Source organism: Salvia splendens, chromosome 8 (genome assembly GCF_004379255.2).
Source record: "Salvia splendens isolate huo1 chromosome 8, SspV2, whole genome shotgun sequence".
Taxonomy (NCBI): Eukaryota; Viridiplantae; Streptophyta; class Magnoliopsida; order Lamiales; family Lamiaceae; genus Salvia; species Salvia splendens.
The window spans coordinates 9,320,800-9,342,129 of record NC_056039.1 but is presented as its reverse complement, the minus strand read 5'-3'; the positions used below and the strand labels follow the sequence as shown (position 1 = coordinate 9,342,129).

At 38.2% G+C, this 21,330-nt stretch overlaps 3 protein-coding genes and 1 long non-coding RNA gene across 5 annotated transcripts; 1 reads left to right on the top strand and 3 right to left on the bottom strand.

Annotated features, from left to right (window-relative positions):
• Positions 1-48: 48 nt before the first annotated feature.
• On the bottom strand, positions 49-3,448 carry LOC121744532 (glyoxylate/succinic semialdehyde reductase 1-like). The gene is made up of 8 exons (XM_042138100.1): positions 3,175-3,448; positions 2,264-2,374; positions 2,082-2,183; positions 1,491-1,592; positions 1,236-1,351; positions 777-855; positions 490-660; positions 49-340 (listed from the first exon to the last, which is right to left on the bottom strand). The coding sequence occupies exons 1-8, from the start codon at positions 3,280-3,282 to the stop codon at positions 251-253; spliced, it is 879 nt and encodes a 292-aa protein (XP_041994034.1). The 5' UTR covers positions 3,283-3,448; the 3' UTR covers positions 49-250.
• A 3,555-nt stretch (positions 3,449-7,003) lies between these two features.
• LOC121745266 lies at positions 7,004-9,821 on the bottom strand. The gene is made up of 6 exons (XM_042139098.1): positions 9,457-9,821; positions 9,317-9,351; positions 8,521-8,691; positions 7,899-7,949; positions 7,558-7,622; positions 7,004-7,361 (listed from the first exon to the last, which is right to left on the bottom strand). Exons 1-6 carry the CDS (start codon positions 9,522-9,524, stop codon positions 7,266-7,268), a joined length of 486 nt encoding a protein of 161 aa, XP_041995032.1. The 5' UTR covers positions 9,525-9,821; the 3' UTR covers positions 7,004-7,265.
• Positions 9,822-10,021: 200 nt separating this feature from the next.
• On the top strand, positions 10,022-12,412 carry LOC121745267. Its single transcript, XR_006038798.1, has 4 exons — positions 10,022-10,698; positions 10,984-11,368; positions 11,956-12,026; positions 12,272-12,412. It is a non-coding gene; the product is annotated as an uncharacterized LOC121745267 (long non-coding RNA).
• On the bottom strand, positions 12,167-21,055 carry LOC121745265 (uncharacterized protein DDB_G0287625-like). 2 transcript variants are annotated; one of them, XM_042139095.1, is made up of 7 exons: positions 20,598-21,054; positions 17,203-17,302; positions 16,248-16,310; positions 15,345-15,456; positions 14,695-14,777; positions 13,388-13,449; positions 12,167-12,733 (listed from the first exon to the last, which is right to left on the bottom strand). In XM_042139095.1, the coding sequence occupies exons 1-7, from the start codon at positions 20,810-20,812 to the stop codon at positions 12,622-12,624; spliced, it is 747 nt and encodes a 248-aa protein (XP_041995029.1). In that variant the 5' UTR covers positions 20,813-21,054; the 3' UTR covers positions 12,167-12,621. The 2 variants fall into 2 exon arrangements, with proteins under 2 accessions (XP_041995029.1, XP_041995031.1); XM_042139097.1 differs by lacking the exon at positions 16,248-16,310 and having other exon boundaries at positions 20,598-21,055.
• Positions 21,056-21,330: the final 275 nt, after the last annotated feature.

The window sequence follows — 21,330 nt, the reverse complement described above, 5'->3', positions numbered from 1 at the left end:
GCACGAAAAAAATGAAAGAAAAAAGGAAGAATCACTCGCATAAAGACCTGCTCAAAAGCTCCTTTTGATGTATCAACGCAAATCAAAAGTGTTTCCATCATCTTAATCTCAAATTGATAAACTGCAAACATCAGTGCTAACATGATCACTGCTGCTAAGCATCGTCTAACATTCTGCAAATTATTCCACGACCAATTGACAAAACCAGCAGCAGTGACGTTTGAGGCGAATGCAGATTTATATGGTAGAATTATGATGAGCTTTTGCTGGAAGCAACAGTCTCATGCACAGCGGAGAAGTCAAGGTCGCCTAGTCCCATGCTTCTAGCCTTCTTGAATGCCTGATCACCCAGAAAAATATTTAGAAAGACAAAATACACATAGGAATGCATGCCGCTGTACAAAACTATTTGGTGTTAGTTAATACTGTGAGTCTGTGACAATTAACAGTTATAATACTCACAAGAATGCAGGTTAACTAGTTTCATACCTCATTAGAAGCAGCCGCCACTGGCATCGCAACTGAGTTTTCGTCCCCAAGGGCGAGAGCTAACCTCATATCTTTCTGCTGATGTTTCAGAGGGAATGCAGGGGGGTAACTGCCCTGGATCATAAATGGTCCCTTCATTTTGAACATGGGGTTCGCAATAGCACCAAGATCCTGCCAGAGAATGCCACGAAAAAGTTAGTGAAGCTAAATAAGTCTCCTTAAAGACGGTGCTCCAGCAGAATATAAGAAAGATGTTCCCGAGATTTATTTATCTTTCTTTGCCTCACCAATACGTCAAGAAGAGTTTGAGGGTTCAGTCCACTTTTGTCGGCCAAGACAATTCCTTCAGAAAATGCATTCATCATGCTGCGTTGAAGAAACAGAGTGTGATTCATCCAGCTAATCATCTATATGCAGCATATAAGCAGGCAAGATGTTTTGGAGTACATTTTTTCAGTTTCTTGAAATATATAACTTGCAATTTTGACCTTACCTTATATGATGTTTAACTAGAAGAATATGTACTACGGTTTTAGTTATCCGATAATCTCTTTCTTTCAGTCCATACTTTTCAATAACAATATAAAGCCATACACAGAAGATACAAAATTAGACATGAAATCAGGTTTAACAGATATCATCTGTAATGGAGTTAGTTCAAGGATATTATCTGCAGTATTAATGGAAAAATAAAAATAATGGAAAAATGCTTGTGATGTTATCAGGAGGTGAAAGAACCATTGTACCTGCCCATAGTCATGTTGACAACAAGCTTCATTTTAGCTCCATTGCCGACTTGCCCTAGAAAAAAAGATTTTTTCCCCAATACATCGAATACAGGCAGGGCTGCATCATATAACGCCTACAATTTTGAAAAATAGTAGATGAAATGTAATATTCACCAGAGAACATAAATCGTTCTGCCCTGTGGTATCAGAGAACATAAAGTAGCAGAGGGCACATATAGTTCTAGCCGACGCACGCAAGAAAATATTTATTACCTTTTCTCCAGCAGCAAGGATTACCAGTTGACCATCCTCAGCAGGCTTTTTGCTACCTGATACTGGAGCTTCCAGGAAGTAACCGCCCTTTGATGTAATTGCCTGAAAAGTACCACCAAACAATGAGAGATGAGAGGATGAACATTTTTTTTCCTATTTCCACTTTTGTACATTGCATACAAGTGCATTCCAAAAGTTATGGAGATACATAGAAGGCTTCTGTTTCACATTTGAACAATTCATAAGATGTACTTTAATGGTATTTTTGTAACATACCTTAGAATTTAATTTTGCTAGCTCAAAAGATTGTACTCGTCATTCTAAGTGACTAAAATTAATAAGTCGTATGATTCATAACCCCAAACTTGATGCTTGAAAAATGCTGAAGATTTGATATACAAATAAAGGGTGTGAATCAGGTTTTTGCATGTAGCTATTTTGTGCTTCATATCAAGAAATGTAGGTCATATGCTTCATATCGTAATGGAAAGTTTCTAAGATTAAATGAATTGATTATGGAAGTAAGAGTAAACGAAAATTGCATATTTAATTAAACAAAAAGAAAAATTATGAAAAGCTGGCAATTAAAACCTCACTAATTTTTGACGAAGTCTCAGCATCAACAGTTGACATGTCAATGTAGTTTTTCCCGGAACCAATTTGCTCTAGCACACCATCTTTTTCAAAAACCACCTATTTGACAAGGATTATCAACTAAGGGAGTTGGCATGAAATAACAATAACACAAGAATAAAAGAACATATTTGACTAACTGATAGAGCTGCAGCAGGATCAGACAGCATTGCTATGGTGTACTTGCATTTCTTTATTACAGCTGCAGGAGTTTCTCCTACAGTTGCTCCATGCTTGACCAACTCGTCACACTGTAACACAAGTTTAATGTACTTGCATTTTAGTGCTTAAACTGCCTTGCTCAGTGAGGGAAGTAAACCAACTGATTATTGCATTCTTTACGAGTGGAACATAAGCTTAATGAACAAGAAGCTGCACACAACATAATGCATACAGCAAAAACAAAATTGGAAAGGAACATAATTTTTCTAGAACAGCATATAAAATTAGATTCATCAGTTATCTGGAGAACGGAAGGTGAAAAACTAGTCCCCTTTTTACTTCCTACAGGAAATTTCAATCTACATGGAAAATTACTAAACTGCTGTGATCAGATTAAAGTTAAACCAACTCTTCGTGAAGCTATAATCACCTACTCGATTCATGTTCCCTCTCCATCAATTTTCCAAGAGTGAAACTATGTGTGGAGCTCATTAATTGATACAGAAATACACAAATAACAGAGCACATAGGTTATATCTGTGCAATGAGCAAACCATGGAAATTAAGAAAAAGAAATACCTATCAGACTCCAGAAACCTTAACACCTATCCTTTTCACTTAACATAGACATAAAAAACAAACAAACAAAATTCCATCAAAGCCACACAGCTCTTCAACTTAGTCATTATACAGATTAATTACACAAAATCGAATATATTCAATTGCAATTAATCATAACTGTATCAAACAAAACAAAAGACCAAAATTTTATCAAATCAGTGGTGACAGCAATAGCACAGAACCATTGCATCAAAAAGTAAAAAAATAGAACAAAGTAGCCAACGATGTCACTCCAGTTTTAAATCTAAACAAAAGGAAGTGGTTTTACCCGCGAGAGAGTGCGGTTCCATACAGTAACCTTAAAGCCATGGCTCAACAAATTCATAGACATGGCTTTGCCCATTATACCCAACCCCAAAAAACCAATCTCTTCCATCTCTCTCACTCCCACACTCGTCGCTTCTCACTAGAATCAAATAAGTGGAAGGCTCAGAAGAATCAAATGCATATATATTGTCCTTCAGCAGCCTGCACAAATTCGTGAATAAAATTAATTTTTTTACTGAGAAATCGGTTAATATTAGCACTGTTGAGTGTTAACTTCTACTATTGCCCAAGTCTTTTTTATGATAGTTGTGTGGCAGTGTGGGTATTGAGTTGAAGAGGGGACCCACAGACTCTCGACACGTCATCTATAGTGTCTTCCACTCGTTTGGTTGGCTTCTCTGATTGGTGTGTTCACCGGTGGGCCCTTTTCCGCTGACGAATCCAATACTAAACGCCGCGTGCCGCTCAATGGTAGCGCCTCAAAATAATAATAAAAAAGGGAATATGTAATTTTCATATTACCACCCAACTGCTTGACATTTATTCGTTCCTATAAATATTGGAGTATTTTTTTTATTTTTTGCACAATGGTAAGTTTGAAGTTTGAACTGAACCGTGTTGATGGTTTTGATTGGAGACAAAATATGGAATAGTAATTTATGGTTACCATTATTTCTGATTTGTATTGTTCATTGTAGGGATGTCTCAAAATTCATAGAATGACCCAAAATAGTATGCTAAATTTAGAGTATCCACTATAAGGCGGACACGCCCAATAGCCCCGCCCCAGTTTTATTGTCCATAGCTCCAAAATTCTATTTCCGCCACTATAATGGACACCTCCAATAGTCCCCAAATTTTATAATCAACTTTCATTTTATAATGTTTCAAGTAATTATGAACAAATTTATCGGGCTATACGTAATTAGAAGAACACGAATATACGAAGTAGAATTAAAATTAAAATTAAAATTAAAATTAAAATTAAAATTAAAATTAAAATTAAAATTAAAATTACACACTACATTTAATCTAGTACAAATCACTAACATGTTTACACTGCGCCACCACCTCCCCTACGTGCCCACACTTCTTCAATCAAATCGGCCTGCAGTGTGTTATGTGATGTGGTCCTGCGCATATCAGCGAAGCGTTGGATCAAATATTCATTGCTTCGTTGGATCAAATATTCATTGCTCCGACCCCAAATTGTAGTGAGAGAAATTTTTATAGATATAGAGTTGGAATGGTGTGAAAATAATGAATGGAGTGAGGTGTATTTATAGGTGAATTGAAATGTAAAAATAAAAAAAATAAAAAAAAAATTTCGGCTATAGCCGCGTCCTCGCCCCGGAGCCGGCTGATGCCCGTCCGCCCCCCTACCGCCTCGATTTCGCCGTCCGCCCGCGCCCTCCACTATAGCCCGCTCGTCCGCCCGCCGCCCACCCATGGACGCGGCTATAGAGCATCCACAATAAGAAGGGCTTCTCCACGGACTAGCACTAGGACATCTCAAAAATACCTTCTGGCATGTCACTAGGACTTTCCACCCCACTACCACATCACTAGGATATTCCACTGCATAATAGTGAACAACCACTAGGACATTCCATTAAACAAATTCACATTTATATATGGAATTAAAATTTTATATACGGAATTATAAATACGAAATTAAAACTTCGACACAAATACGAGAAAAATGCAAACATTTTATATAAATAAAAAAAATATACATAATTCAAAAAAAGACATAGTTCACAAATGAAAAAAAAAACCATCCCAAAGCTTCGACACGCGTGCCCCCCCTCTCACTCCTCGTCGTCCCCTAGGACAGTCTCGGCGGCATCGGAGTCCCCCCCAGGGGCTCCCCCACTGCCGACGAGTGGGAGCCCCACATCACGCCTCATGCAGTCGATGACGCCCTGTAGCATCTCCTTGTGTATGGGGTCATTGGTCGCTCTCCACTCCTGTATGGTTTCTATCATGTTCGTCTGCTGTTGGATACTCGCTATACGGGAGAGCTCGGCGATCGGCTAGACTGCTGTAGGGGTTGCCGATTGGACCTCCTGGGACCCGCAACTGGCGCCTCCCCTAGACATCCGTATTCCCGTCTTTTTTCCAACCGGGCGACGGCGACTGTTAAACGAGGGAGGGGTCGGGATATCTTCGGCATCGTCGGGGGAGGTCGGTGGAACCGGCGCTGTTGCTGTAGTCGCCGCCGGTGTTGATCCTCTGCCGCTTCGGCCAGCCAGCGGCAACACCAGCCCGAAACTTTGCCGACTCCATCAACACCACATAGGAGTCCCGGTATTTAAACGCGTCCTGTTTGCCGCGCTCGGGGAACTCTTGCATCGCCATCCTCTCCGCATCCTCCATGGTCTGGCCCCTGGTAAGCATGCGGGTGTTGTTCTCGTATAGGCCGACAAATCGGGAGACAGTGGCCTTTAATCGATCCCATGTCTTCCGGCGCTCCTCAGACGTGTGAAACCTTCCATCCGCCGGTTTAAAGACACAGTAGGTTTGGGCGATGCGGTTCCACATGTTGTCGATTCTCTGATTGCTCGAGCGAAGGGGATCATTGCAAACATTAATCCAAGCTTTTGACAAAGCCAGGCACTGCTCCTCACTCCAGACGGTCCGCCGTCCCTCCTCCTCATCGCCGCCGCCGCCTGCGAAGACTCACCCGCCACCCCCTTGCCCTTGTCGCGGCCCCTGCCCTTCTTCTCCGAACCACCCTGACGTCCTACAGCCGGTGGACTCTGAGTGGGAAGCACCCTCACCGGAGACAGACACAACTCCTCTAGTGAGAAAGTCTCAGCAGAAGTGTACTGAGACTCCAGTGGAGTACAGGTCTGGGAAGCCCCTATAAAAAAAATCAATAGTGGGGCGATAGACATTGTCCCCGGGCGACCCGGGGACCCCACCTCTACTCCCCCCGGCAGCGACAGACTGCCCCTGCATCATCCCCCTCATCTGGGTCATGCCGGTACTCATGCCCGCCATCTGGAGCATCATCCCTGCCATTTGGGGCCAAGCGTCCATGTTGTAGTACGGTGGCATCATCCCCAACATCTGGGGCATCCCGCCCGTTCCACTTCCAACCGAGAACGTGGTAGTCTGCGATTCGCTCGTGGCCGAAGAGTCGCTGTCATGGTGCTCTATTTATCTTGAATAGAAAAGAGAGTAGAGGAAGAAACTCGTTAATACAAGTGGTGCAAATGAAAATAAACTGAAACGAGCCGTATATAGAGTTTTTTTAAAAATAAAAAATAAAAAAATGCTATCGTCCGTCGAGTGCCCACAATAGCAGACGAGACGACAAACAATGCTACGGACGAGGGCCTTATCCGACGGGCGAGGGGTCGTCCGTCGACCGCTTGGCGGTCACAATAGTGGACGAGAGCTACGGACGAGCGGCTCGCCGGTCGCTCGTCCGCTATTGTTGATGCTCTTATTGACATGTGAATTCATATGAATTAGCTTATAATAGGTTCCAATAAATCAAAAGTAACAAACGAGAACCAAGTGTTTTTTCTCTACGATTTCATGCGTATCACTCCGAAGACGACCAATCCTATGTTGGATTCATCAACAAAATAAACACAAATACACTTCCACTTTTGATATTGATTGTATTCAACACGTTTTGGGTTAAGGGTCTTTTGTAAACACCGGGAATCCTTATTCATTCTGGGCTCACAGAGTTGAGCTCATCCCCTTAGCAGTAGACACAACTCAACATAGACACATAACAATCTAAGACGGCATGCAACATAGGCAACAAAGCACATCCACCACCATTCATTTTCCGCCCAAAACATAGGAAATAATTAAGATGAAAAATATTTTAATCAAACGTGAACAGAACAAGTGCTACCGAACAAGACAAGATCTTGTTGTCTTACAAGTTGTATGGTCCGAAATGGACTTTTAACAGCAATATAGCATCCTATGATACACAGATAGATTACATTGGAAGGAGTAGCATGGCACATGGCATAACACACATACAACAAATCCTAGTCATACAGCTCAAAGATTAAATCCACCAAATGCAAAGTTAATCGCACATAGGTGGTGAGCAACGGATTAGGAGAAGGGACTTGCATTATCCATTGCCTTTTGGAGTTCATTTAAGAAATCTCCCTGCAACCCAGCAGAGGCCCCGCCGGTAGGTTGAACAAGCTGAATGCATAAGCCAAAACTTAATATCAGGGAGATAACAAATGGCAAACTTTGGTAACCTTGTTTAGGTAAAATTTTAAATTACTGTTTTTACAATTAACCATACTTTGGTAACTTTGGTAACAAATGGCAAACTTATTTTTCCAGTTTTTTGGAATTTTCATGTTAGGAAAATGGAAGAAGAAATCAACCATACCAGATGTGGAAGAATAGTGTGACCCCATGGTGCAGCACTCTTCCTTGCATACACAACTGGCCTTTCTGAAAAACACAAGAATAACATTAACACAAACTAAGCCACCATCTCAAAACATAGATAAATTACTATTCTCATCTTACAACCAGAGATCCAAGTTTGATGAACTATCAGACTGACATACTATATTTTCTAACACTTCAATGTGATAAATTTGAAATGTACTTCACAATTGTAAGACATGGTTATTTAATGATAAGATGAGTATACAATGGAATTCAAGGTAGACTAGAGCAATACCAATATTGATATATTTGACCCTTGTTAGTTGTTATACTCACCAGATGAATCTTCTGGCAAACTGTTATGTGCATTCATGGCAGCTGCCCAACCTTCAAAACAAAATACAGCACTGAAATGCATTAACCCAGAAAATTCTCTCCACGTCTAGATATTAATGCACATAGAGAAACCCAAAGAAAAGAAATAAAAATCAAATAAAATTAATTTACAACTTCATACTCATAACACAACAGCAATTCATAAAGAGACATGCTAGAACAAATAATATCATGCAGTGGCATTGTGATCAACCCCTATTTCCAGGTAACAGTGTTAGTATTTGGATAACATACATAGGCCCAGGTCTGTTTTCTACTCCAATTATTTACTTCTCAGACTGCACAAGAGAAGGTTTATATTAAAAAAAAACCTCAATAAGAATTAGGCACATATTCTTGAGAATAATATGAGACCAAGATAGTACTATGATTCATAAAATGAAGTTGTTCTCAATGCTCTGAGGTTATCAATGCTTCTTTCTCATACATATATATATATATCACTTCTATAACAGAAAAGAGCTCAAGTTGTCACAAGAATCAAGAAATCTACATGAGGGATATCAAAGAAATACTAAACCAGTATATAAATTCAAATAGAAAGGAAAATAATGAAACATACGGTTGTTCAGCAGCTGAGATGCTTCACTGTTGCAACACCCCTGTAAAGGTATTAACTTTGCACGAGCATTGTAACCTAAATCCCCATGATCTGCTAGACCACCACCTTTGGTGGCACCAACTGGGTTCCTATCTACATCATTCACATAGCTGTTTGCCCGTTCTAGTCGATCTGCACCATTGACATAAAAAAACAAGAGAATGGAGACAAGATCATTAAAAAAAAGATTCATCTACAGGACCCTTTAAGCATTTCTACATGGATGAGTTTTTAAAAAGATATATTTATGTGAAATAATTTTTTTTTTTTGGGGGGGGGAGGGTAGTATGATAAATATGAGATAAAACTTCAGTTCCTGTTAGCTTTAACCTCATGGTTTCATGAATTCGCAGAAGAGAAGGGAGTCGAAGTTCTTCAAGTGACCAAGTTCAGCCGAAGAATGGTGAAGTGTGTTAGAAGAAGAAAGATTTTGATGTACTACCATTTAGGCTTTAGACACACAGAGAGAAATTAACCTCTGTCTAAACTCCAAAGGTTCCACATTTTCTTTAAGATGGGGTATTAAATAAGCAATGGCTAATAGAAGAAACATAAATTATTTACTGCATAGTGCCTATTATACTAGAAGAAAGCTAAATAAGATAACTACTCCAACAAACGGCAGTAATTATTCACAATAACAAATATGTAGATGACTGCAATCAAACCATTAGGGATGAACTATGAATAGCTAATCCAGAATCAAAACTTGCTAAAACAATCAGAAAATAATATTTTGCACATCAGATGAAATTACCTCCACCAGATTTACGCCTGCCAAGTGATCGGTTCCTGCATGAAACAATCAATCAATCAACCAACCCATCATCATCATCATGCCCAAATTTCGCAAGAACAAATATGTAAATGTATGTTTTAACATAACCATCACAATACCGTTGATTAGGAGGAGCGTATCGCTTGACGGTGGCAGCTGGTGCATCTGAACTAGGGTTTTCCAGCATTGTGGATTGATTTTATAGTTCACCGTCACCACCACCTCCACCAACGAAACCACCGCGGCAGCTGAGCTCTAGGTTGATAATTATTCTTTTTACAGCTAAAAAATTGATTGCTCAGCTCCGGGAATGCAAATTGATCCAGAAGAAAGCGACCGGATAACTTTATTTGCGCTTTCCCGCGCCGAGCTGGAGAGAGAGAGAGAGAGAGAGAGAGAGAGAGAGAGAGAGAGAAACAAGGGTTTCGATTGACAAATTTGGTACGCAGATTTCTACGTTGATTATTCGTTTAGCTGAAGAGCGTTTCTTTGCAACCACGGATTTACCTCTTTTTTATTTTGCTAAGTGCCCCTCAAGTATGTGAAATTACTAGCGACCCCAGCTCGGATCACAATCGGCGATTTTGACCAAATTAAGCTGCTAAGTATGATTACTTACTCCCTAAATATGTCCTTGATTATTTTAAAAAATTTAAAAGAAAAAACAAATAATATTAAAAAGAAAATGAAATAGAATGGGGTGTTCGTTACACGTCTTTTATGAAACTCCCCTGCGTAGAAATCGCCATTGCGGTAAAACTCCAAACCTTCTTGAACAATCTTCCTACTCTCCAATTTCTCCGATTCCGCATCGCCGATGAACCATTGCACAGGCTTCGAACGCAAAAACCCTAACCTCTTCTCATACTCATCGCAGATTTGCTTGAAGAAATTGACATTCCTGCTCACTAAACCCCTGTTTCTCGAGAGCAAAAACATGAAAATCCCGACGAAAATTAAAGCTGAGAGTAGATTCTCCGAGGTGGCTAAATCGTCCGAAGTGAAGAAGGCGAAGAGCGCGTAGAGGAGGAAGGCGGCGGCCACAGGTGCCACCGCACCGGAGCGAACCGAAGGTGGAAGCGGCCTGCTGTGCGGCTTCTGCTCCTCGAGATCCTCCGCGTCGTCTTGCTCACCGAAGACAAGCTGTGGATGGATGAGCGGATGGTGGGAGATGAGCGGAGGAGTGAGGAATTCGTTCGAGTGATCTTCGTCTGACCGTCCATTTTATGATGAAATTCGCTCTAGTTTCATCCTCGCCCGTTGATTTTTTTATCCGCCGTCGAACTAAAGCAGCCTCGAAAGACGTATTGTCATTTGCTCTGGCACCGGTTTCATTTCCGGTGACGGCACACGTGCAGAATGTTAGCAGTTTTTTTTTTTTTAATTTAGAGTGAGAAGGATAAAGGTTTTGATTTTTTTAAGACTAAAAGCCAAAATTAGTGCTGAACATATGCTTATTTTACTTTTTGCATCCCGAACATTTTAACTCGGATCACAATCGATCCAAAACTAACTATTCCGTTAATTTTTAACAGTCAATATTTTTAATCTCAATTTTAACCAAATTAAGTGGTTAATTTTAAATTTTTAATTATTTTGAGATTGAAATTATATATTCTAAACAAAAATAAATTTTTTTTTTGCAGCAGCTGACCACTCCACGGCAAATTGATCTACCCGAACAGCAGTGAACGGTGGCGTGTGCGGGGCCGGGCCTGGGCGGCTGAACTCGTTGCGTCAGTCAGCGAGCAGCAGCAGCTCAACGAAGCGGAGATGTCGGCGGCTGTGGTGCGAGCTGTGGCGGCGGTGTCCGCTGTCCGCGCGGAGACGGCGATGTGAATCTTCAATTTAGAGAGAGAGACGGGATGTCTGTGGTTTCCAATTTGGGGGTTTTTCCTCAATTTTGAGTTGGAAATGAGAGTGAGGGACAGTACCGAGAGGTAGAAGATAGCACTCCCTCCGTCCCCACGGTGGTTGTTTACGGCGGAGGATGGGAGGAGATGCTTACGCTTTGGTGGCGGCGTAGAGCGGGTGAGATACGTAATATAATTTTTTATTTTTGTTTAGAATATATAATTTCAATCTCAAAATAATTAAAAATTTTAAATTAACAGCTTAATTTGATCAAAATAGAGATTAAAAATATTGACTATTAAAAATTAATGGAACAGTTAGTTTTGGACCGATTGTGATCCGAGTTGAAAGGTTCGAGATGTAAAAATTCAAAAGATAATGTTTAAGACCAAAATCATAAAATTAATATACGTTTACAACCAATTTTGACATTTACTCTTTTTTTAATTTAATTTTTTTTAGAATAATAAATTTTATTTTTAAAATAATTAAAAATCTAATAAAAATGTTTTATTCGGTCAAAATTGGCTTAACAGCCGTTGACCGTTACTTTTTGATGCTGCCGTCCAAAATGGATTGATTTTGGCCCGAATTTAAATGTTTGGGATGCAATAATTCAACACGTAATGTTTAGGACTAAAATCGTAAAAACGTTATATGTTTAAGACCATATTTGACATTTACTCAAAATGGAAATATCGTACATCCGTTTATTTTTGGCTCATACTACTATTTTTTAGATTTTTTGGTTGTGGTGAGTGTAGGTTCGGGAGAATTGCATTAGAAGGTTTGCGAGGATCGATCTTGACTACTCTGGAAATGGAGACTGTCCAATGTAAGTGCCAAGCTTCCAGCAACAAGGTTCTCTCTTTCAAGTTTGGTTCACTTGAAAATTCTTGTCAGCTTCAGAAATAAGTAATGCATATTATGACCCTGCTAAACTTTAAACTGTACACAACTACAACAGTGACATTCTTTAAACCACACCAAATGCCCTTCAAATGAAGAGAACATATTTCATTAACTTACCCCACAGTTATTTACAAAGCTAAAAATGAGTTCTATAGTACACTATAACAGGTGTATATCTCTGAACAAAGAGGAAGCCGAAAAGGAAAATCCACAAATGACTAGTTGCAACACCGCTCTGGAGATTGAACGAACACCTGGGAGGAAGCCGTAACTATTTCTTTTACTTGAAATATTCACAGTGCGTGTAACTTCAGATAGACGGGAGAAAATCAAGGCGAAAAAGAAGAATTCAACTACAAATGACAAGTCACAGCGACAATAACTGGGCTCTAAAGATGAAAATCTGGGGACTTCCATCGAGAGCATAGTTGACTGACAGAATTTTTTTTCTAATAAATATTTCACAGGGCGCCATAACTACGGAGAGTCAGAATCTGCAGTAAGAAAACAGATGTATCTCAAGAGTTATTGACCGTGGGTGCTTGAGGAAGAATGGAGTTGGCCAGATCTACGTTCAGCTTGACAGGAAGTGGTGGCATCTGCTTCATTATCTCTGGCAAGTCATGGAAGCTGCATTGGAGAAATCAGATCAATCCCTTATTTTGTCAAAATTGTAACCGTAATATCCGACAATTTATATTTTGAAATAGGAAAGACCAAATACCCACATTGATGGTGACAGTTTAGTTTGTACTATTATTTTATGATAATTGTTTTTCATTGTTTGTTGCACTGTTAACATCATCACAAAATACATGTGTTACACGCCTTCACCGAATATTTGTGATGCCACGGGAGTGTGAGTACATTACAGATCCTAGAAAGGCTGATCTAAGTTTGCATTTTAAGAAACCTCACTAGTGGTAGAAGAAACTGCAAAGCAGTCCATGATTAAACAAAGTAAATATTGAGGAAAAGAAAAAACTTGTTTTACGCGTGAAAACTTTGGATCAATTTTTAGAAAATTTTCATTTCCAATCCACTGAAACCCAGCAAAGCAAAGTTCAACAAAAGGAAGGAAAATGACTCCACAATTAGAGAAGAGAAGCATTAGCAAGCATAATTTGTTCTTACTATCATTTGAGGCATGGTTAGAACAGGCAGACAATAAAAAGCATATGAAAAGAACAGTATTGTCAACTGTAGAAAACAAGTTTAATCTCACACGGATGCCTCAGAAAATGGTCGTGCTTCGAAAAGGAATACATAAAGTATAGAACGTACTCATTTAAGATTGAAAGGATATTTTTCCGAGCTTGACAGAAGAGGTCGATGTTCTCATGGACCTGTAGGAAAAATTAAAAAAGAAAAGAAAAGAACAGATAATATCCCATCATATGGTTGAAAAGCTGAAACCATCTCCTCAACAAAGGTAAGCAGTATAAGAAAAATAAAAGAAAGTTATTTGTGCAGCTCTATAATATCCAAATCAGATCCTCGTTAATGAATCATAAGTCCAGCAGTCTACAACGTGTTCAAACTTTTGGAAGTTAATTTTTTTAATTAGAATATACTCCCTCTATCCCAAAAAATAGTGCACGCCCAAGCGTGGCACGGATGTTAAGAAAAGTTAAGTAGTGTTTTGTGAGTGGTGAAAGGGCCCACTTTCTTGTTTTCATGTTAGTTGGTGTAGAAAATAGTGGGACATGTTTGTTTTTTTTTGTAAATAATAGTACAAAATGAGGCTAAAGTGTAAAGAAATTGTGTCCAAAAATGAAAAGTAAAGAAGTGTGCACTATTTTGAGGAATACCCGAAAATGGGAAAGTGCGCACTATTTTGTGGGACAGAGTATGTATTATATTCATCCATTTTACAGAGTTAGTCGTTTAAAAATTAGTCGTTTAAAAATTAGTAAGTATTGAGAAGTAACGTAATAAAACTGTAATGTAATGGCAATTTGGCAAAGCAAGTGGGAAAGAGAAGCGAAGGACAGTCAGTATAGCAGAGGTGATACAAACTCAGTGATAGAAAGTTAGAACGCAGAAGCTATAAGTTAGTTAAAATGGCCTCAAAACAGTTATAAGCACTAATTACATGCATTTAGTTTATCTATAATATAGGTACAAGCTGTTCAAGTAGAGCGTTGAACAACTCATAAACACATTATTTTAAAAGCATGTGCTTCAATTTTCATCCAAAAACTTCAGAGCAATCTATTTGCTGATCATTTGCCTCATATTGATCTAGACGATTATGACAACTTCCCATGGCACGTCAACCAGACACCAGATATTGTTTATTGGAAGCAAAAATTTAATAGTACTTGTTTAGGTCCACAGCATATAACTTTGTATATTGGACAACTTATTCCATGATTAAAGAATGATGAGCAAAATATTGTCCAGCCAAACTAATTGGACTTGCAGAATAATTGTCAAATAACAAATCAAGCTTTAGCCATGAACAAAGAATAAACTGATTCTTATCGTGCTGTCCATTTAAGATGTAGAATTGTAGAGAACTATTCAACTCACAATTTTTTTAAAAGAAACTTCTGGAAATTGGGAATCTTACTGTAAATCCACTTTACCTTAAAAGCAGAAAAATTGGCAGAAATTTGATCCAAGACATTAGCACTTTGCTCAAGAAGCTGTCCAGTGACTCCACCAATAGCTGAAATTAACCAAATTAACGGTACTTAGATATACACTGTGGCACATATCTATGACAAGATAAGCACGCATCTTTTGATAATACTCAAACAATCTGTTCTTTAGAAAATTGACTGTAAAGGCTAATAAAGTCAATGGCATCATTCTGTTAGTTGGGATGCTTCTTGCACTACTGAAAAATAGTTGAAAACTTTGTATGATCCTGACATGCATCAGCTAGAATCAAAACTCAAATCCAGCAAGTATTCAAGAGTCTCAAAGGCATGGGAAATATATTCAGCTCTAAGTTAATCGAAGCAAGTATTTCTAGACCAAGAAGTTACAAATCCTACTAAGTTGTCTTTGAAACATTCAAACTCCAGGGAATGATGGTACAGCAGGGGAGGGTTGTGAAAAATCTAACACATTCAAGGTCTATCAAGAGGAGGGTAGTAAATATTTTGGAAATACAAAATTGTGAAAACATAAAACCTAACTGAAAACAATATCTACGCGATGCCGTGACATCCCAGAAAAACTGTTTGATCTTCCCAATGAATATACATCATATGTTAGAGCAAGGACTAACCATCATATGAAATTCCATCATCACTTTCCATCAATATCGGCTGACCATATGGCAGGCCATTTGTATGGTTTGCTACTTGAGAAGATTTTGGTAATGAATCTATTGCTTTTTCCTGAAACATCAAGGTGAAGTCAAAATCATATTGCAATAAATGTCAGACATTAGATGAACTCAACAAATTGCCAATTCAAATTGCCAATTCCGACAAGAAAAAAGAACAAGAAACTTTTGGCCATGTTTAACTCTAACACCAGACTAGTTGCAACAAATATAGTTCATGGTCGCATACCTTCAAAAAAGGATTGTCCCTAAAAAAAAAATAATAATCTAACTAGAAATGCCACATATTAATCCGAAGAATCAAACAATATTACTATGTGGAAAATGAGATTCAGGTAATAAGCCTCCAAGCTTATGTTGATTAACTTGACTGCAAAAATAAGAAGCATCAGAGATCAGTAATGCTTCAACGTGATTTACAATAATCTCATCTTGAAACACTGACAGGCATCATTTATCAAACCTAAAACTGTTCAAGTCCATGTGTTACCCATAGCTATATAAACACAAAACATTCTGTATGTGGTGAATCAGAGTCGCTCAAACCCAGGAAATACATTTCTCCTGTTCAGTATACATTTCTAATTTGGTCAGCTCAACTTTTTTTAAATAAAATAATTCTCAAATGGTTCACTCAGAAGCAGCTCTCGAGAAAGGCTATAAATCACTAATTTCCAAGTCTAACGACCTGATTACTGGTACTTAAGAAATGGCCAGAAAAGCACCATATTGCCGGACAAATAAGACAGTGGAAAAAAGACCACGATAAGACAGTATTTATGTTAGATATTAACAATTTAACACATATCTGAGGATCGTAGTAGCACAAACTACTGCATGAACCTTTTTGTCTTTACTTCTCCTCGAATTGTTATCGTCTTTTCTTCTCTTGCCGTTTTCCTTTTTCTGAAAAAAGTGAGCCATTCAAGTCAACAAAAACCAGACTTTGGTGAATGCTTCTTGCTGATTAAAATACAGGATCGTGTTGGTTATGTAGCATCTACCATCCATATACACAAATATACAACCAAGAGGGGTGGTCTCTGAAATGGGCAATGATTCCTACAACTTCATGTCTTCATAATCCAAACTACCAAATTTACAATGGCTTAAAATTTGGAGTTCTAGAATATTCATTTTAAAAAGGCATCTCGACCGCCATGAAAGCCATATCCTGCCACGGCGCTTCGCGAATGGCGGCCGCCATTCAAAAAAGGGAGTAAACTGCTATATCACATGGTGGAGGTGGCGTTGAGCCTAGAAACTGCCACTGCCATCCGCCACGGCGCCGCCATCTCCGCTTTTTAATAACACTGGGTTTATAGTTCAAATTCATTCTAGAATATCCCTTCTAATTTCCTTAGTCTTAATATTCTGATGCCATGAATGAAGGTGAGGCCCACTTTTACAACCACAAACCATAACATTTAAATCGACATGCACTAAATCACAATTATTATTGCCCTATTTCTCAAGGATTTAATAATCAGTTATTGAAATTTTAAGTTAAACAATATTCTTTCACCATCTCAAAATTCAGGGGAAACAAGAATTAAACATTATGGCCTTTGGATAAACCTCATTGATTGCATTAAGCGGTTTAAAACTCAAAATTAATTGAAATGACAGTGAATGCGACTACTTTTCTGGTGTTACAGAATTTGATCAGTGTTCGTGTTACTAATTAAATAGTCATTATAAATAATTGAGTGAAGCTTAATGACTGAATGTATTTAATTTTGATGCTTCACAACGAAGTTCAGAAATATTCAAGCTTGTACATCAAAATATAGCTCACATTCATCCATCTGCAACGCAATGCAATATCACGGACTGTCTTATCTTTTAATGCCTGAGCAATCTTGGCATACCGGATAATGTTGGGTTCAGAGGCATATCTGCAGAAGGGAAATATTATCTACAAGATGCAATACAAAGCTAGATCTCAAGAACTTCACCAGAAAACAAATTGAAACAACTAATGCAAATAGGCTAAGAACAAAATCAATTCAGAAAATTAACAGAAACACTGGCAAAAGAGGTCCAATAAATGAACATATATTAAAATCTGAATTAGAAAAAGATAACTGGGGTATGAAATAGGAGCATTCTAATTCAAACCTATTATAAATTAGAATCATAAGTTCACCTCATCAATTTGACCAAGTTAGCTTATTTAGGGTTTCAGAGTTGAACCATTAGATGAATATAATAATAACTGAACATAAGTTATTCTGTAAAGTTCAAGGGACAAGAATTTAAAGCCTTTGTCTATATAATAGACCAAGAAACATCATACAAATGGATATCACTTTCTCAACTTTTGCAAGAACAAAATAACTCGGTAAATTTGCATGGAGTATGGCAGTTTATGTTACAAACAACCAAGCAATCAAGGTAATCAGAACCAGTTCATTTTTAATCAGTGTATTCGCTTTCTAAAGCTTGATCTTATGTGTATTAAATTGTCTGAATATTAGTAAGTGAAAGGGCATATTCCTACACATGTTCTATCATTCTTAAATAAGCAATGCAAGCCAAATCTTCAATACCAGATAATAGATGTTTAAAATTGATTTGTGATTAACTGACTCAAATAAATTTTCAGCTGATACGAAGCATATTTCCTACATTTTGTCCCCTTAGACTATGCATTTATATGTAAATTACGACTCATCAAATCATGTTTTCATCATTATTTAGGATGTAAATTACTTAAGTTGCTTCCTCAGCTTTGGATATTTAAGTAATTTACCCCATCTGGCTTACCTCAATTTATTCCTGGTGCTTACTCATCACTAATTGACCTGTATGATCATATCAATAATTAGATTCGGTCAATGTTATCAGCATTACTCTTGAACTCTTGCTAACTCAGTAGTCATGACTTTATATATATATTTTTTAATATCGTTCAGGTTGCTGAAGGTGATAAAGCCGGTGGAGAATCAATCCCCATGCTTCTGAGAGTTCCTCGAATTGCTAATCCATATTATGCGTTTCGTAAGGAAGACGGAGTCCAGAAGAGGAGGAATTAATATCACCCGGCCGGGTGAATTTGTGGAGTTAATATTCCACCCGGCCGGGTGAGGTCCAGAAGGCATTGCGAAGTCCAGCAAGGGTCGAATTTCTGTCACCCGGCCGGGTGATTTTTCAGTTTCAAAATCCACCCGGCCGGGTGTTTCAAATTTAACTGCAAGTTGGCAGTTACTGTAGCAGTTGGGCTTGAAAGAAGAAAAGGGTGCCGACGGTTTAGGAAAAAAGGGGGATGTTTTTGCGGACGAAAATTGGAGAAGGAAGAAAGAAAAGAGAGGAGGAAGCCACGATCCAAATCTCCATTTGGGAGATCATCCATCATCCTAGAGTTGGAGAACACCATGGAGTTCACGGTTCTTTTGGTGTAATTCATTTTAGTATGTTTGGATAGATCTCCTTTGTTGCTCCGAATATGTTGTAGGGTGAATTGTTGGATACTTTGATGATTTTTATGGTTTAATTTATGTGTGATTCTTGTTTATGAATTGTTTAATCATTCTACTAATCTTGAGACGTCTAGATAGGTAGAATTTTGTAGCCATTATTCTAATGTCTCTTTAGCTTAGATTTTGGCCAGTACTCATATGCAAGGAACTCGAGATTTTATACTTGTTCAGAGAGATAGTCTCGAGTGGATCGATAGTTTTTATCTGTAAATTTGATTTGGTGTCTGCTGCGCTTCCGCGTGGGCATTAGGTTAATATGATATAATTATCGTGTTTGACAATTGAAGAAACTAATCTAAAGCTTGCTACGCGACCTAGTAGTGATCATAGGTTAGTGAGTAGAACTTGGGAGACGTGTTCAGCTTATCCCAGTGTTGTTAGGGTCGCGGGGCGCACCGGGTCGATGGGGTGAAAATTCGGGTCGCGGGTCGACGAGTCGACGGGGTCGAGAGACCCACAAAGCTAGGTTAATTTTTTTGCCTTTTAATATTAAATAAAATAAATATATTGCTCTAATGTTTATAATATATCAAATAATATAAATGTAGACGCAATTCATGTGAATAGAGATAAAATGGAAAATAGAAATGATCAAAATATCAAAACAATTCATAAGTCATAACACAATAAATAATTGAAACCATTGTCTGAAAATATCAAAACAAGAGAATATATGAAGGGTGGCAGAAACAGATCTTTGAATTGTTTATTTGTTTAGAAGTGAAGAGGCCGAATTCTAAAGTGTAGAAAGTAGGTTTGAAAAGTTTGATGTGGTGCATGCATATATATAGAGAATTGTGATTGAGAGAGTCAGAAAACATGTGAGAGATTTGAGAAAATCAGAGATAGCATGTGTTTAGGGCGACCCAGGCGATTCACTCGACCCAGGCAACCCACTCGACCCAGCCGACCCAGCGGCGACCCTGTATCTCGATCGACCCACCCATGTTGGGGCGGTGATGGTCTCGACCCAGGCGACCCGGGCGACCCGAGCGACCCGAACGACATTTTGACAACACTGGCTTATCCTAGGTATACAATTCCCTTGAAGTGTTCAACGGATAGGGAGCGTGAAATAAACTTAATCCTCTTAAGCATAGTCTTTATCGTAGTAATCCATCGAAGTATCCCAATTCATATGCCCGAGACATATAGGAGCAATGCTTTCTTCTTATCCTATTTTCTAATTTTTGTATTTTTTTATTTTTGTTTGTTTTATCATCTCTTTATTTTATCTTTCTCAAATTAAATAACCTACGCCACTCTGTGATTCGACACTCTTTTACTACAACTACATTTGTACTCTTGCAGAAAGGTTGTAATTTTAGAGTTCATTTATTAAGCTTGTGTGTTATTAGTCCATTGATATAAAAGCTCAAAAAATACACATCATCAGCCCTGAAACTAATAAAATATAAAGATCTCTAATATAAACAATCAAAAATTGGCATAAGATAAAGAGAAACTTTGTTATAAATTGAACTACTGGAGGTCAAGCTTCAAATTCTTAAGGAACTACAATTATGGCCTAAATTATATATGAATGCACAAGCTTTACGTCCACTCTCTATTTCTTATTCATTTGCGAGTGCATCCTGCCTATTTCCAAACTTCAATCAGAAATAATCAAAAGGCAGAAAAAGGCACAACAGCAAACTGCAGAAATCCTTAACAGCTTAATTAAGCAGTAGAATTGTAAAATTAGGCTGACTTGGTAAGTAAATCTTCTAGCGTCGATTGTTCCTCTGGCGTCCAATCAAGCGATATGCCCGGGTTATGGCGGAGTGAGGTTTGGGCTGACACGCCGCTGCCGCTGCCGCTGGTATTTTCCGGCACCGTGCCGTTTCTGTTGCAGTTGCCGTTATTATTATTGTTGGTGTTGCCATCTCTCTTAGCGCCTGAAGGATTATTAGCACTCGCGGCCATCGATGAGACTGGCGAAATCTACACTTAACAACTGAATTTCCAACTCAATTTAAAAATATTTGGGAATTTAATGAGGTGATGAAGAGATTCGGTGCTTAGCTTTGGGGAGATTGCAGCTAAATTTTAGGGTTAGATATTTAAGAATAATGTATGGAAATCTGTAAAACAGAGTTGTACTACGTTGAGGAAGACAAAATAGGTACGGAACGGGGTTTCACTTTTTTTTTATCTATGGTAGTTGATGAAAAATGAGGATATAGCGGGTTTATATAATTTTGAATAAACTGGAGTATTAACGATCCCTAAACTCTAAAGTTTGACATATAAATATATTGATTTGTGATGTGTTGCTAATTTTCGGGTCTGGTATGTTTTGTTGCTAACTTTTTTAAGGGCCTAACTCTTCTAACTCGTTGATATTAAAAATGTCAATGCGATAATATTGAAATGTCAATATAAACTTAGTTGATATTTTAATAAAATGAGTTGACATTGATATTAAAATGTCAATATAAATT